This window comes from Heteronotia binoei, chromosome 1 (genome assembly GCF_032191835.1).
Source record: "Heteronotia binoei isolate CCM8104 ecotype False Entrance Well chromosome 1, APGP_CSIRO_Hbin_v1, whole genome shotgun sequence".
Lineage (NCBI taxonomy): Eukaryota > Metazoa > Chordata > Lepidosauria > Squamata > Gekkonidae > Heteronotia > Heteronotia binoei.
Genome location: NC_083223.1, coordinates 76278690 through 76294442, shown reverse-complemented (window position 1 = coordinate 76294442; position 15753 = coordinate 76278690). Strand labels below are relative to the sequence as shown.

Sequence of the window (15753 nt, the reverse complement as noted above, 5' to 3'; positions counted from 1 at the left end):
AAGGATGCGTGAGGCGCCCTCTAACATGCGTCTGTTGTCCTCTGGTAACATCTGGAGTAACTTACGTACCCAAACAATGGACGCCCTGGAGACCAGGGAGGACGCGGAGGACGCCTTAACTATCATGGCCACAGATTCGTACAATCTCTTCAAGGTTGCCTCAGCTTTTTTGTCCAGGGGATCTCTAAGAGAACCCTGGCCGTCCTCTGAAACCAGTCCCGAAGACTGTAGAGCTGCTACTGGGCCGTCCACAGTTGGAGCTTGTAACAACTCATTGGTATAGGCAGGCAGTGCATATAACTTCTTTACTAAGTGAGGAAACTGCTTAAGGGAAGCTGGCTTTTCCCATTCTGCTCTAACCTGCTTTTCAAAGTATTCTGGAAAAGGGAAGACTTGTTCAGAAGCTTCCCCCCTGGGCAAGAACTCAGAATTACCACTGGTTCTTGACTTAAACTTCTTAGATTTAGCTACCTTGACTTCCTCATCAATAGGGCCCTCCTCAATTTCTAAGGCTGAAAGCGTTTTGGCTAGAAGAAACTGGTAATCTTCCTGATGGAAGAAACGACTAGCCTGTTCAGGAATTTTAACCTCCTCCTGTTCCTCCTCAGAGAAACATTCCCCCTCTTCCCTGTCTTCCTGGTCAGAGTGAGATGCCATAGTCTCGAGCTCTAAGGATTGGGAAGACTGCACTGGGGCCTTTCGCGCTGCCTTAGTGGGCCAGGAGAAAGAGCGGGGAGGGTCTGCAGGAAAGGTTGATCCTTGAGGGAGAAGCCCCAGCCGGGCGCAAAAGGAGCCCATTTCCTCCTGCATAGCTCTTCTAATAAAAAGCATAGCCTCTGGGTTCAGAGGGTTGCCCATTTGTACATTACCCCCGTCCTGGAAGCCTTCGATGCGCGGTTGCAGGTAGTTCCGAGTCTCCGGAGTGCCTGCTCCTGGGGGTTGGAAGGTCTGAGAGCTACGCTCCGCACTTCCAAAATGGCCGCCGCTGCTTGCTGCCGCCCCGAGGGACGTAGCCTGGGCCTTCATTACGCGCCGTTTCTTGGCGCTGGCAGCTGGCTCGTCTGCGGCCGCGTCAGGAAGGGCGCGAACAAGCCGCAAAGGCAGGTCGGCTCCTTCGACGTGAGTCGGCGCTGCTAGAAGCGCGGCGCGCGACTCTCCCTCCTCGTCCGATAGGAAACCGTCCCTACTACAGGCCATTCTAAAACGACCCAGAACAAGTTTCCTCGGTAGTCTTTGATCAGCAAAGGCAGAAGGAAAAGGAGGGATAAGTAGATATGGAAAGGAAAGGATATGGAATGGAAATTGAGAAGAAGAAACAGAGAAAAAAGGCTGACTCTAGCCTTGTGCTGCTGCTCCCTGTAGAGGCAGGAACAAAACTGAGGGCGGGGTTATTCCGAAGGCGCCAACAGGAAGTTGAAAAAAGTGTTCCTGCCTCCCTGAAGGAATAGTAGGAATAACCCACAGAGATGTCCGACAACCTCTGAGGGAGAAAGAGAGGGTTTTCAAGGCATGAGTCATTCATAGCTGGTTTACCGTTGCCTGCCTCTCTGTAGCGATCCTGGACTTCCTTGGTGGTCTCCGATCTAAGTACTAACCATGGCCAACCCTGCTTAGCTTCTAAGATCTGATGAAAGAAGCTAGCCTGGGCTACCGAGGGAAGGGCAAACGGAGGAAAGGGGATTGCAAGGTAGCTGGCACTTAGGACTAGATCCTGTGCTTCTTTAGATGGGGCATTTTCAAAAATCAATTTTTACTGCTTTACTTTTCCCTTTCAAGTTTTTCATTGCTAAAGATCAATGGACCCTGTGGAACCATTGGTGGGTGATTGACTGCTGTGGAATCCTTCTGTGCTGCATGGCATGCTGTTCTGACAGTCTGACCCTCAGCAGTGACTTTAATGGAGATGCAAAAATCCATATAAGGAAGGGGCAGGTGGTAAAACACACTTCTCTGTGCTTCCTCTGTTTGCAGAAGGACTGAATTCAGTCTATTTATTGATATATTTTAAATAAAAGATGTAAACAATGCATGATACCTGGAATTCATTCAAACTAGGCTTCAGAAACTTACAATTTTCCAAACAAAATCCTGAGGAAAGTTTGCTCAAATACAGCTGCTGCCTTAAATGAAGAACTTCAGCTTCCAATGCCTCAGCTTTTGACTTCCACTTGGAATCCGGTCCAGATACAACCTTGGCCAGGTGCTCTGTATATTCTTTACTACTTTTATCTGGTGGTTTTGCGTGGATAATAGCTAAAGCCAGTGCCAACTGTGAGATTTTCAAGTACCATGTCACATCTTTTCTATCTTTTATTTCTGTCAAAGACAAAGAGGGGGAAAAACATATTATAGATATTTTCCATAATAAAAACTCATCTCATAAGTTTTATTTTTCCCCAGAGGAAAATTAGTTTTCCTAACCCTGATGAGGCCTTAGATCAATCAAAAGATACAACCTCCCACAGAGGGAGAGAATGAAATATTTACAACATACCAATATCATGTCAAAAATAAAATGCAGCCTGACAGTTTGAAAGTCACAGAAAGAATCGTAGGAGTCTTTAATAACATATGCTAGGAAGGAGGAAAGCTGAGCTGCTATATAGTTATGGATATTTTTTTTGTCTTTTAAAAATTAAAATGTCACTGAATTCAGAGGCAATATTGCCACAGTGGTAAAGCACTGTGATGAAACACCTTGGATGGGTAAGGCAGAGGAGAACTGCTAAGAAGTGGGACAATATGGTTAAGAACATAAGAGAAGCCATGTTGGATCAGGCCAATGGCCCATCCAGTCCCACACTCTGTATCACACAGTGGCCAATATCTATCTATCTATCTATCTATCTATCTATCTATCTATCTATCTATCTATCTATCTATCTATCTATCTATCTATCTATCTATCTATCTATCTATCTATCTATCTATCTGTGTGTATACACACACACACACTGTGGCTAATAGCAACTGATGGACCTCTGCTCCATATTTTTATCCAATCCCCTCTTGAAGCTGGCTATGCTTGTAGCCGCCACCACCTCCTGTGGCAGTGAATTCCACATGTTAATCACCCTTTGGGTGAAGAAGTACTTCCTTTTATCCATTTTAACCTAACTACTCAGCAATTTCATTGAATGCCCACGAGTTCTTGTATAGTGAGAAAGGGAGAAAAGGACTTCTTTCTCTACTTTCTCCATCCCATGCATTATCTTGTAAACCTCTATCATGTCACCCCGCAGTCAATGTTTCTCCAAGCTAAAGAGCCCCAAGCATTTTAACCTTTCTTCATAGGGAAAGTGTTCCAAACCTTTAATCATTCTAGCTGCCCTCTTCTGGATTTTTTCCAATGCTATAATATCCTTTTTGAGGCACGGTGACCAGAATTGCACATAGTACTCCAAATGAGACCGCACCATCGATTTATACAGGGGCATTATGATACCGGCTGATTTGTTTTCAATTCAACTTCCTAATAATTCCCAGCATGGCATTGGCCTTTTTTATTGCAATCGCACACTGTCTTGACATTTTCATTGAGTTATCTACCATGACCCCAAGATCTCTCTCTTGGTCAGTGTCTGTCAGTTCACATCCCATCAACTTGTATTTGTAGCTGGGATTCTTGGCCCCAATGTGCATTGCTTTGCACTTAGCCACATTGAACCTCATATGCCACGTTTACACCCACTCACCCAGCCTCAACAGATCCCTTTGGAGTGCCTCAAAATCCTCTCTGGTTCTCACCACCCTGAACAATTTAGTGTCATCTGCAAACCTGGCCACTTCACTGCTTACTCCCAACTCCAGGTCATTAATGAACAAGTTAAAGAGCATGGGACCCAGTACTGAGCCCTGCGGCACCCCACTGCTTACCGTCTTCCACTGCGAAGACTGCCCATTTATATTCACTCTCTGCTTCCTATTAATTAGCCAGTTTTTGATCCACAAGAGGACCTGTTTTTTCCCGGATCTCTTCTGGAACCCTTTTTAAAGATGGGGATGACATTTACCTTCCACTCCTCAGGACCAGAGGCAGATTTCAATGAAAGATTACATATTTTTGTCAGAAGATCCACAAGGTCAACTTCGAGTTTTTTCAGAACTGTTGGATGTATGCCATCCGGACCTGGTGACTTATTAGTTTTTAATTTGTCAATCAGTTGTAGGACCTCCTCTCTTGTCACCTCAATCTGACTCAGGTCTTTCAACACCCCTTCCAAAATTAGTACTTCTGGAGCGGGCAAACACTTCTCGTCTTCCACAGTGAAGACGGAGGGGAAAAAATGTATTCAGCTTCTCAGCCATTTCCCTACCCTCCTTCAGTGATCCTTTGTCCCCTTGGTCATCCAAGGGCCTCATTGCCTCCCTGGCTGGTTTCCTGCTTCTAATATATTTGAAGAAATTTTTATTGTTGGTCTTTATGTTTTTTGCAATATGCTCCTCATAGTCCCTTTTTGCCTGCCTGATCACAGACTTGTATTTGATTTGCCACAGCCTGTGTTCCCTTTTATTAATTTCACTTGGACTAGCTTTCCACCGCTTAAAGGAGTCCTTCTTACCTTTTACAGCTTCCATTACTTTGTTTGTTAACCATGCAGGCCTTCTCTTATACCTGTTTGTGCTTTTCCTAACTTGTGGTATATCTGAGCTTCTAGGATTGTAGTTTTAAATAGCCTCCAAGCTTCCCCAAGGGTTTGGACTGTATTTACCTTTCCTTTCAGTTTCCTCTTCACATGCTTCCTCATCTCAGAGAATTTACCCCTTTTAAAGTTAAACGTGGTTGTGCTGGTCTTTTGGGGCAACTCCCTATTTATACAAATGGTGAAATCAATAATGTTATGGTCACTGCTCCCAAGCAGTGCGATCACTTTTACATCTCTCACTAAGTCTTGGGCATTACTTAGCACCAAATCCAGGATCGCCCCACCCCGGTAGGTTCTGTGACCATCTGCTCCATAGCACAGTCATTGAGAGCATCTAGAAAATCTCTTTCTCTCGACCTGAACACATATTGACCCAATCAATCTTCGGCTAGTTAAAATCACCTATTATGACACAATTTTTATGTTTAGCCGCTATCTTTAATCCTTCCATCATATTATAATCGTCCTCTTATCTTTTGATTTGGTGGGCGATAACAAACTCTCATAGTTAAATTTCCTTTTGGGCCCTCTATTTCAACCCAAAGCATTTCTAGAAAAGAATCTAATTCTTTGACCTCAGTCTTACTGGACTGTATACCCTCTCTAACATACAGAGCCACCCCACCTCCAACCCTTCCCTCCCTATCCTTCCAATATTACTTATATCCAGGAATCACCGTGTCCCACTGATTCTCCTCATTCCACCAAGTTTCTGAAATTCCCACAATGTCTATGTTTTCCCCCAACACTAAACATTCCAAGTCACCAATTTTACTTCGAACACTTCTAGCATTTGTATGCAAACATCTATAATTTCCCAGGCAAGTTAGGCACACAACCTTCCTCCTGCTGCCTCAAGACTTTGGCAGGCAGTCCATATTGTTTGTCACCATCTCAATGGACAACTCTGTTCCATTACCCAGTAGAAAAGTAACAGCTAACCCTTCACCTCTTTGAGATGAGTCCTCCCGAATCAGAGACATTTCATCTCCTGTCAGCTTTCCCCCTAAATTTAATTTAAAAACTGCTCTGCTACCTTTTTTATTTTAAGCGCCAGCAGCTTGGTTCCATCTGGGGACAAGTGGAGACCATCTCTTTTATACAGCTCCCAGTTGTTTCAGAAAGCATCCCAGTGCCTAACAAACTTAAACCCTTCCTTCCTACACCATCGTCTCACCCACACATTGAGAATTCTAATTTGTCCCTGTCTTTCCAGCCCTGCACGTGGACTGGGATTGGTACAGACCTGAACCTGAGCCAAAGTCCAAAGCGGACTTTGTGAGTTGAGAGTTTGTGAGCAGAGGTTCATGGAAGATGCCTTCCCCCAAACACTCACCAAACTTTTCTGCTTGGTTTGGCTCACAGTTTCACACATCACTTCCAGGTAGCATCTGTACCCACCCCGAGTGCACCCACATCACCTGGTTTGCAAGTCCTGAACCACACCAGGCTTTCCTGGTCTGTTCCCATCCCTAGTTATGACTCTAGAAGTCCATTCCTAAAGCTTCTCTGAGGACCAATCTGAAGGACATGCACACTGAGGAAGAGGACTTAACATTTGATTCCATCCCTGAAGTCAAACCTCAATCTATTCACATAATGAACTCAAACCCACCCAGTCATCAATCCTAAAAGAGTAATGGAAAAGATTCACAGTCTTTTAAATTCTACAATATATGGCAATTTATAACATCAAACATTCTGTTTAAAATAAACACTTTTGGGAAAAAGATACTTTATATGTATAATTTGATAATTTGCTTGAAGACAAATGGGGTAACTACCCCACCAGAAAGCACCTTCAAGGACTTGTGTGGGTTGTTCTATTTCCTCCTGTATCCCCTTCCCCACACTATTCCCTCTTTCTCTCCTCCTGTCAGCACCCATATCATTCTCCATTCCCTGCTTCCTTCTCTTCTTCCCACTCACCAACCAGCCTTTCTTTAATCTGGCCCCCATCTTCAGCTTTAACATAAGAACATAAGAACATAAGAGAAGCCATGTTGGATCAGGCCAACGGCCCATCCAGTCCAACACTCTGTGTCACACAGTGGCCAAAAAAATTTATATATACACACACACTGTGGCTAATAGCCACTGATGGACCTCTGCTCCATATTTTTATCTAAACCCCTCTTGAAGCTGGCTATGCTTGTGGCCGCCACCACCTTCTGTGGCAGTGAATTCCACATGTTAATCACCCTTTGGGTGAAGAAGTACTTCCTTTTATCCGTTTTAACCTGGCTGCTCAGCAATTTCATCGAATGCCCACGAGTTCTTGTATTGTGAGAAAGGGAGAAAAGTACTTCCTTCTCTACTTTCTCCATCCCATGCATTATCTTGTAAACCTCCATCATGTCACCCCGCAGTCGACGTTTCTCCAAGCTAAAGAGTCCCAAGCGTTTCAACCTTTCTTCATAGGGAAAGTGTTCTAGCCCTTTAATCATTCTAGTTGCCCTTTTCTGGACTTTCTCCAATGCTATAATATCCTTTTTGAGGTGCGGCGACCAGAACTGCACACAGTACTCCAAATGAGATCACACCATCCATTTATACAGGGGCATTATGATACTGGCTGATTTGTTTTTCTTTATTTACATCATTTGTATCCTACCTTTCCCCATAATGGTGACCCAAAAAAGTTTATATCATTCTCCTCCATTTTATTTTCACAACCACCCTGTGACTGGGCCAAGATCACCTTAGCAAGTTTTCATGGTAGAGTAGGAATTTGAACCTGGATCTCCCAGATCCTAGTCTTGCATTCTAATCACTACACCACATTGATTCTCTTCTTCCCCTCCTACACACTTCCTGAGAAAAGTTTGGCCAAGCAGAAGAAGTTGTGCCAGAGAACGTCACTCAGGTGAATTGTGTGGTGACCACTGCTGTGCTCAGCAAGGTAGTGCGAGTAGTGCAGAGGTGATGGTCCCAGGAGAGTTGTGTCACAGCCATCACCATACCAGAGTAAGTTGCACAAATTGCAGAGTAGCAAGTTGCTTGTGGTTGCTGCTGTGCTAGCCCTGATTTAGTCCTGCCAGGATGGGTTGGGGAACGAAGGCAGACTGGGAGGCTAAAATACCCTTGGGAAAGGGCCCATGGCTTTTACTGAAAGGAACCAAGGTTTGAAGGCAGACAAAACTGTTGCAGTTGTCTAGCGAGCACCACAGTGAACACTGAGATCTCAGAGGACATCAATCTCTTAAAGGTATAGGAATTGCTTCAGTAATTTTGTGGAGATTTTACTTGAAACGGTAGTGTTTAACAGTCCTTCATTAACTTGGCTTTCAAAGTTGGGACTACTCCCAATGTCTCTCAACAAGTAGGCAAGATGTAAAGAGCTTCCTTTTCACATCCTCAAGAGTTTCCTTTCCACATCTTGAGAATCTACAATCTCACTTTGGGAGTCCATCCCCTTCTGGGGTCAGTCATCTTCCTGCCTCAAAATAAGGGGTGGGGACACTTTTTCATTGTCCCAGTCTCTGTCCCTTTTGTTAGCCAAATTGCCTTTTTGTATAAATTTGGGGGATTCTATTTAGGTGGGAAATATGGCCAAAATAGTACAGGAACAATAACCTGTGCATACCAGGGTTGGATTTCCCAGGATCCCAAGAGTCAATGATGAGAGTTTTAACTAAAACACAATTATATTTTATTGGGGAAAAACTCAAGCATACAAGATAAAAATCACACATTCAACACAAACAGTTCAGAACTAAGAAAAATAGTTATGAAAAGATAGGGATGTTTGCATTAGCAGGAAATATTGTTGGTAAGAGATGCGTTACTTGTTCCTGGAGAGAAGAAGTTCAGCAGGGAAGATGAGAGGGAAGGGAAAGCGTGAGATGACCAGTGTCACCCATAATAATGGACCCAGACTGATCAGGAATGGGGATGGCTCTTCCAGCAAGGTAGGGGTCTTGAATGGCAGAGAGGTCTGCCTTAAAAAGCCAAATTCATAACCTGAGGCAGAGCCCTTAATGATGCTTCCTGATAGATGGTTCCCACAATGTTTTAGACAAAAGGCACCCAGAGAGCAATAATAGCTCCTTTAAGTGGATCATATGTAAAAACAAAGAAAACTATACTGGGCAATTTAGGATCTAATGCATGGGTGTTGAACTCATTTGTTATGAGGGCCAGATCTGACATAAATGAGACCTTGTTGAGCCAGGCCACATGTGTCATAAGACGGAATGCCAGGTAGCAGAAATATAAACTTTATAAAGGACACAAACACAAAGATTTTGTATCTTTTCCAGGGGATGCAGGGAACTGGGCAGAGGAAGCTCTGGCTCTTTCCTTCCTTCCCTAGGACACCAGGAGGGGGAGGACCCTCAGGCAATAGAAGGAAGAGAGGCTTGGCTCAGTAGCTCTGCTGTGCGATTGAGAGAGCCTGGCAAAGCAAGCTGTCCCTTCTTCCCTTCCTCCCCAAGGGAGGAGCCTCAGCCAATGGGAAAAATAGAGGCTTTCCTCTGTAGCTCCTGTGCAGTTGAGCAAGCCTGGCAAAGCAAGCTGTGACACAGAAGAAAGCAAGAGAGAATGAGAAGAAAGCAAACTTGCTAAGTGGGCCTGACAGGAACCCTCCGGGGGCTTGATGTGGCTCCTGGGTCGCATGTTTGACATCCCTGACCTAATGCTAGCTATTGTGACAGCTCTTGTACAGACATAAGAAAGACAAAGGAATCAGGAAGTGGGGAGATAGGATCTGGCTGATGGTGAAAGATCAGTCCAACTATGATCTATTGACAGAAGTGATTTCCTGAATAGGCAGCAGGAAAAGTCTTTTGTATATAGGTAAATGTTATGAATGTCCTTTTGATAACAAGGTATCTGCATAACCAAAGCATAGGCAAGATTCTGGAATACAATGCATGATACAGTCACATTAAGGGCTCCAGATCCTGTCACCCATCTCTCCTCTTTCTGATTCCTTTGTCTTCCTGATTCATGGCTGCTTGCAGGAAAAAATATGTTGTCCTTTTTGAGGTTTTCCAGAAGCATGGCTTCTCCTTGGTCTGTAACTCCCATGTCTTCAGGAAGATGGGGTTGCAGTTGTCTGCTTGCAGTGATTATACAGCCAAGGAAGTGACACACAATCTAGATTCTCCATGGCTCTGTGGGCAAGAGATACTAACTGTGTATTAATTCAAGCAGGAGTGCTCTGAGCATAGCTTGGCTCAGCAGGGCAACTGGCGTGGCATGAATGCCAATCCATATACATTAGAATCCAGTGTAAATATGAGGGTTCACTGAAAATCATAGTTCTTTTGGGCAACACTTTAGGTGTAGAAATCTAGCAGAGGTGGTACATGTCTGACTTTTTTTGTTGTTCAGTTGCACAGTCAAGTCTTACTCTTTGCAACCCCACAGACAAAGTCACACCATGCCCTCCTGTCTTCCACCATCCTCTGAAGTCTGCTCAAATTCATGTTAGAAGAAAGCAGTAGACAAGTTCACCTTTAAGACCAACTAAGTTTTATTCAGAATGCAAGCTTTCGTATGCTCTTAAGCAGACTTCATCAGACAAAATGAGAATGGCTTAAGAGCATACGAAAGCTTACATTCTGAATAAAACTTAGTTGGTCTTAAAGGTGCACTTGTCTACTGCTTTGTTCTATTGCTTCAGACCAACATGGCTGCCCACTCGGATCTACGCCGCCGCCCGGCTGTTATTGGGGCTCCCAAGATGGGAGCACATTCAGCCGGGACTTCGGGCTCTGCACTGGCTGCCAATATCCTACCGAGTTTGGTACAAGGTGCTGGTTATTACCTTTAAAGCCCTATATGGTCTAGGACCTGCCTACCTAAGGGACCGTCTCTCCCCGCATGTTCCCCAGAAAGCACTGCGATCGGGATCTCAAAATCTTTTGGTCGTCCCCAGGCCAAAGGAGGCCCGCTTGAAGATCACAAGGGACCGGGCCTTCTCTGTAATGGCTCCATTTTGGTGGAACCAGTTGCCGGAGGAGGTAAGGGCCCTGCAGGATCTTACTCCATTCCGCAGGGCCTGTAAGACAACCCTCTTCCGGCTGGCCCACAACTAACCGGCCTTGTATCCTTGTATACCTGTATACCGACTACTGAATATCGAATATGGAACATCGAAATGTTGAAGACGGTATACCGAATCAGTATTTGAATTTGAATAGAGTGTAGCTTTACGACTGCTGTCTGATTTTAACGACATGTACATTTATAACAAACATTGGATTTTAATTATTTAAGGAAATGTTAATTTTATAGTGTAACTTATTTTTATGTTAGTTTTACATATGTTGTAAGCCGCCCTGAGCCACTCGATGGGAAGGGCGGGATATAAATCCCAGATAAATAAATAAAAAAAATAAAATATCCAAATTCATGTTAGTTACATCAGTAATGCTGTCCAGCCATCTCATCTTTTGCTGTCCCCATCTTCTTTTGTCTTCTGTCTTTCCCAGCATCAGGGTCTTCTCCAGTAAGTGCTCCCTTCTCATTTTGTGGCCAAAGTATTTAAGTTTCAGCTTCAGCATCTGACCTTCCAGGGAACAGTCAGGGTTGATTTCGCTTAGGACTGATTGATTTGATCTTCTTGCAGTCCAAGGGACTCTCAAGATTCTTCTCCAGCACCATAGCTTGAAAGCATCTATTCTACTGTGCTCAGCCTTCCTTATGGTCCAGCTCTCACAACCATACATTACTACTGGGAATACCATTGCTTTGACTATACAGACTTTTGTTGGCAGGATGATGTCTCTATTTTTCATTATACTGCCTAGGTTTGCCATAGCTGTCCTCCCAAGGAGCAAACGTCTTTTAATTTCATGGCTACAGTCACCATCTGCAGTGATCTTGGATCCCAGAAATGTGAAGTTTGTCACTACTTCCATGTCTTCCCCTTCTATTTGCCAAGGAGTGGGGCAGGATGCCATGATCTTAGTTTTTTTGATGTTGAGTTTCAAGCCTACTTTAGTGCTCTCCTCTTTCACCCTCAACAATAGGTTCTTTAGGTCCTCTTCAGTTTCTGCCAATAGAGTGGTGTCACCTGCATATCTGAGGTTGTTGATGTTTTCCCCAGCAATCTTAATTCCAGCTTTTGCTTCAACCACATGATGTACTCTGCATATAAATTAAATAAGCAGGGTGACAATATGCATCCTTGTCGAACTTCTTTTCCTATTCTAAACCAATCAGTTGTTCCATATCCTGTTCTGACAGCTGCTTCTTGACCCTTATACAGGTTTCTCAGAAGACATGTGAGGTACCCAGGAAAAACAGTATCAAAGCAGCATCATGGCATAAGCAATCTGGGTTCAGTTTTCCATCCCAAACTGTTCTTCTGCCACTATAGAACAAGGCTTAGTGGCATGAGGTTCTGCTCCTTTCCCAGGTCCCATCCTCCACCCATGAAATCACTAAACAGAGACCTTTCCTTTCTGCCCAGACACCTCCCCTCACCTAATTACCTGTAGCTCAAGAACAGTACACTGCTCTTTCAATCTGACATTTCCTGCCTTTTTTGTCCAAGGAATCTGTAGGTGCATGCACATGTACCCCCAGCTTTTTAAGCAACAGGTCACAAGAAAAATGGGATGGGCTTAGAGGGTTGCACTGGGAGACACAAAAATCCCATTTCATGAGCTCCATTCCACTTGCAATAATGGGGATCCAACCCTTTCCTTTTAATTGGTAGCGGAGAATCTTGCTATTATATGCCTAATAGTGTATGCTTTCTTTGGTCAACACTGGTACTGAGTTGCAGTACACACTCATCAAGGCTCTTCTTAAGGATTTAACTTGTTTTTTTTTCTTTCCCTGGCAGGTCTTAGAGGCAATAAAATGCAGTATCAGTGAGTCAAGTAGCCTTTTGGACACACCTGAATTATTTTATGACACCACTGATGTACATGGCACTTCAGAAAGTAACAAAAACAAAAAGGAAAGATGAAGTTGAAAAAAAAAACAACAAGTTCACTGATGGAAGTTATGATCTAAATGGGGAAGGAGCAACAGAGGCAAGAGAAGAAAGGCGTAAGCAAAAATGATAAGAAAAGAACAGGCATAAATCCAAGTGACATATCCTTAAGACTTAAGTTTCTGCAGGAGGCTACCAGTGCAAACCTACGAATACTTTCCTAGGATAGGAAATGCTTTCCAGTAGAATAGACCTGAACAGGATGCTAAGTAGATCTGCTTCAGATTGTTCTCTAAAAGGTCACCACGGATACTAAAAACAACAAGAAGAAGAACACGGCACAAGTGCATGTGTGTTTCTTTTGTTAGAATAATACTTGGTAACTGTCATAAACTACATGGCTGTTCTGCAGCTTTTCTCCCATTCTGAAACTCCACGGCAGAACTTTTGCTATCCCCTTTGAAAATGCTGCCAGTGGTACCACTGGCAAACACTCCACACACAGCTTCTCATGCATGTAGCATTTCAGAAGAGGAATTTAGAGAACCAGAGATGAGAGTCATTCCTTTCAACTATCATTCAGTGTTATTTAGAGGGAAAATAAAGTAGGTGTCAGTTTTCATTTATTGTCTTCCTGCAATATATTTCAGTCCACTGTAGCACTATTTAAGCCGTTAAGGACTAAGTCTTGCAGAGCAATCACATGCCAATCCAGAACGGAAACACTGAAATTGGAATTCCATGCAACTACTTATACTCTTTTAGGATCAAGGAACTTCACTGGCCAGCTTGAAAGAGTCTTTGAGACAACTGGGGATTTGAGAAAGACTGGAGAAAAGCCAGGGAGACCATGGAAGGCGCACAAATTTACCATGATGCTGTGAAGAATCAAGAAAAAAAAATCCCATTGCCCAAGACACTTCGGTGAGAAGGGCGGGATATAAGTCCATCAAATAAATAAATAAATAAATAAACAGCACTGAACACAGGGCAAATAACCTGTATGAAATGACCTCTGAGTGGGTGGCAAATGCAGCTTGCCATCTAGAACACATTTACAGCACTTCTGCATGAACACTCAAGATACTGTTCAGCACTCAGCCTGCCATTTCACATACTGCAGCAGCCAAGGTCCATGTTCAACACGTGATAATATGTTATATTATTCTATTCCCTGAGTGGGTAGAAGTTCTAGAGGTCATGTTTTCAGGCCACACTTTCCTTTGGACAAGATTAGTAATAACCTGCTTTATTTTGAAATGTACTGGAGTATAAGTGAAGGCAATGAGACACTCATAAAGAGCAGCAGATTTAAATGGATAGTAAAGTCACTTATTCTTTGTCCTCTCAAGGATCAATATATAACTCCTTCCCTAGCTTTATGGAAGTGATTTAAAACCCCAATATGATACATCGTCACTCACAGAATACGTATTCCTCTTAATTACCTGTAGTTCTATTAACTGCACTGGGTAAAATTCTGTATCAGCAGTGATATACCATTAGACGATTGTTGGAGGCGGGGTACAGGGACTATACCAAAAGGTCTGTCCTGGATGCACAATTTAAAGTTCTGGTTCTTAACTTTAAAGCTCTAAATGTCTTAGGACCAGTGTACTTGAAGGACTGATTCCTGTCATAATGTCCATACCACTAGTTAAGATATTCCTCTCAAGCCTTCTATCAGAGTTGAGGAAGGTCACCAGAGACAGGGCCTTTTCAGTAGTGGCACTCAACAAACAGAAAGCCTTCCCTCCCGAGGCTTACCTGATGCCTTTCTTTTCGCTACCAGCCCAAAATGTTTCTGTTGTCTTGATTCAAACTGAATATCTAAGCCCTGTAACAATTCCCCCTCCAGCTGTATGTTCTGCAGGACCAGCAGGACAGATCTATTTACAACAATCCGCACAACCCCGTTCTGTTCAACACCTCAGATTTATGCAAAGCAGGATATCAAACCAGGTATTATTCACAAACTTTTGGATAATTTTAGCACTTGCCTCTGAAGTACGTCAGCTGTAGGGCAATGTGATTCCATTCATTAAGGCCTTCTTGAATTTCATCTCTTTCCACACCACTCACTTTGCATACAGCTGTACTTTCTTCAGCTTAAATGCCTGCAAACTCTTTCCCCAGGAACTCTCCTAAAACCTGTATCTGTTCCTCTAGCACAGGGGTGGCCAACGGTAGCTCTCCAGATGTTTTTTGCCTACAATTCCCATCAGCCCCAGCCATTGGCCATCATGGCTGGGGCTGATGGGAGTTGTAGGCAAAAAACATCTGGAGAGCAACTGTTGGCCACCCCTGCTCTAGCATTTCATTGTTGTTGGCAGGCTCCTGGATGGACAAAGGTTCTTGCTTTTCAGCCACTGTGCATGCACAGAACAAGGCATGAAGCTGCTCATTCACCTCATGGGTCACTTTAGTTTTGTTTTTTAAAAATATTTTTTTTCTTTATTATAAACTCAAACAGTTTACAGAAAAACATAAAGTTCCAAAATATGAAACAACATAAACTCAACAGTAATGTTACACAAATTAAGACAAAGTTAAATAATTAGCAAAATGGATTCTTTAAAAAGGAGACCATTTTTCCATTACAGATTTATGTTGAGGTATATTAGCACGTGACTGCACCTCATCAGTAATCTTATCTAGTGTAAAGTAATCCCAAAGTTTGAGATACCAAGCCCATAGACTAGGGGATTGCTCATCTTTCCATTTACAAGCAATAACCACTTTAGCTGTAGTCAGTAAACTCATTATAAGCTCTTTATCTTGTTTCAAAGCAAACCCAGGTCCCCAAAGATTTAAAAGAATCAAAGTTGGAGAGAATGGGATCATAACCCCTATAATTCTGAAAATTTCCTTAACCACCTGTTTCCAGAAGGTGACAATCACTGGGCAAGACCACCAAGCATGGTAAAAGGTAGCCTTAGAACCACAACGTTTCCAACAGTGAGGGGACATATCAGGAATGGAATGCAAAAGTTGAGCCGGAGTTAGGTACCATCTAGAAATCACCTTATACGTTTGAAGCCTAATATTAAAAGCAGGTGATGTGTACACTGCAGTATTTCAAATACAGCTCCACTTTAGTCAGCTCTCACTGGCTGGTGATGTGCAGCTAAGCTTCTGACATTACAATCCTAAATATGTTTACTAAAAAGTAAGCCCCGCTGAGCTCACTGGGATTTACTACCTAAACAAGCA

At 43.3% G+C, this 15753-nt stretch overlaps 1 protein-coding gene across 1 annotated transcript in view; it reads right to left on the bottom strand.

The window, feature by feature from the left end:
- Window positions 1-7270, bottom strand: part of MEI4 (meiotic double-stranded break formation protein 4) — a 74486-nt gene extending 67216 nt beyond the window's left edge. The window contains exons 1-2 of the mRNA XM_060233301.1: window positions 7261-7270; window positions 2071-2316 (exon numbers count right to left, since the gene is read on the bottom strand). Of these exons, the coding sequence (XP_060089284.1) occupies window positions 2071-2316; window positions 7261-7270 (256 nt within the window). The remainder of the gene's footprint in view (window positions 1-2070; window positions 2317-7260) is intronic.
- Between the last annotated feature and the right edge of the window lie 8483 nt (window positions 7271-15753).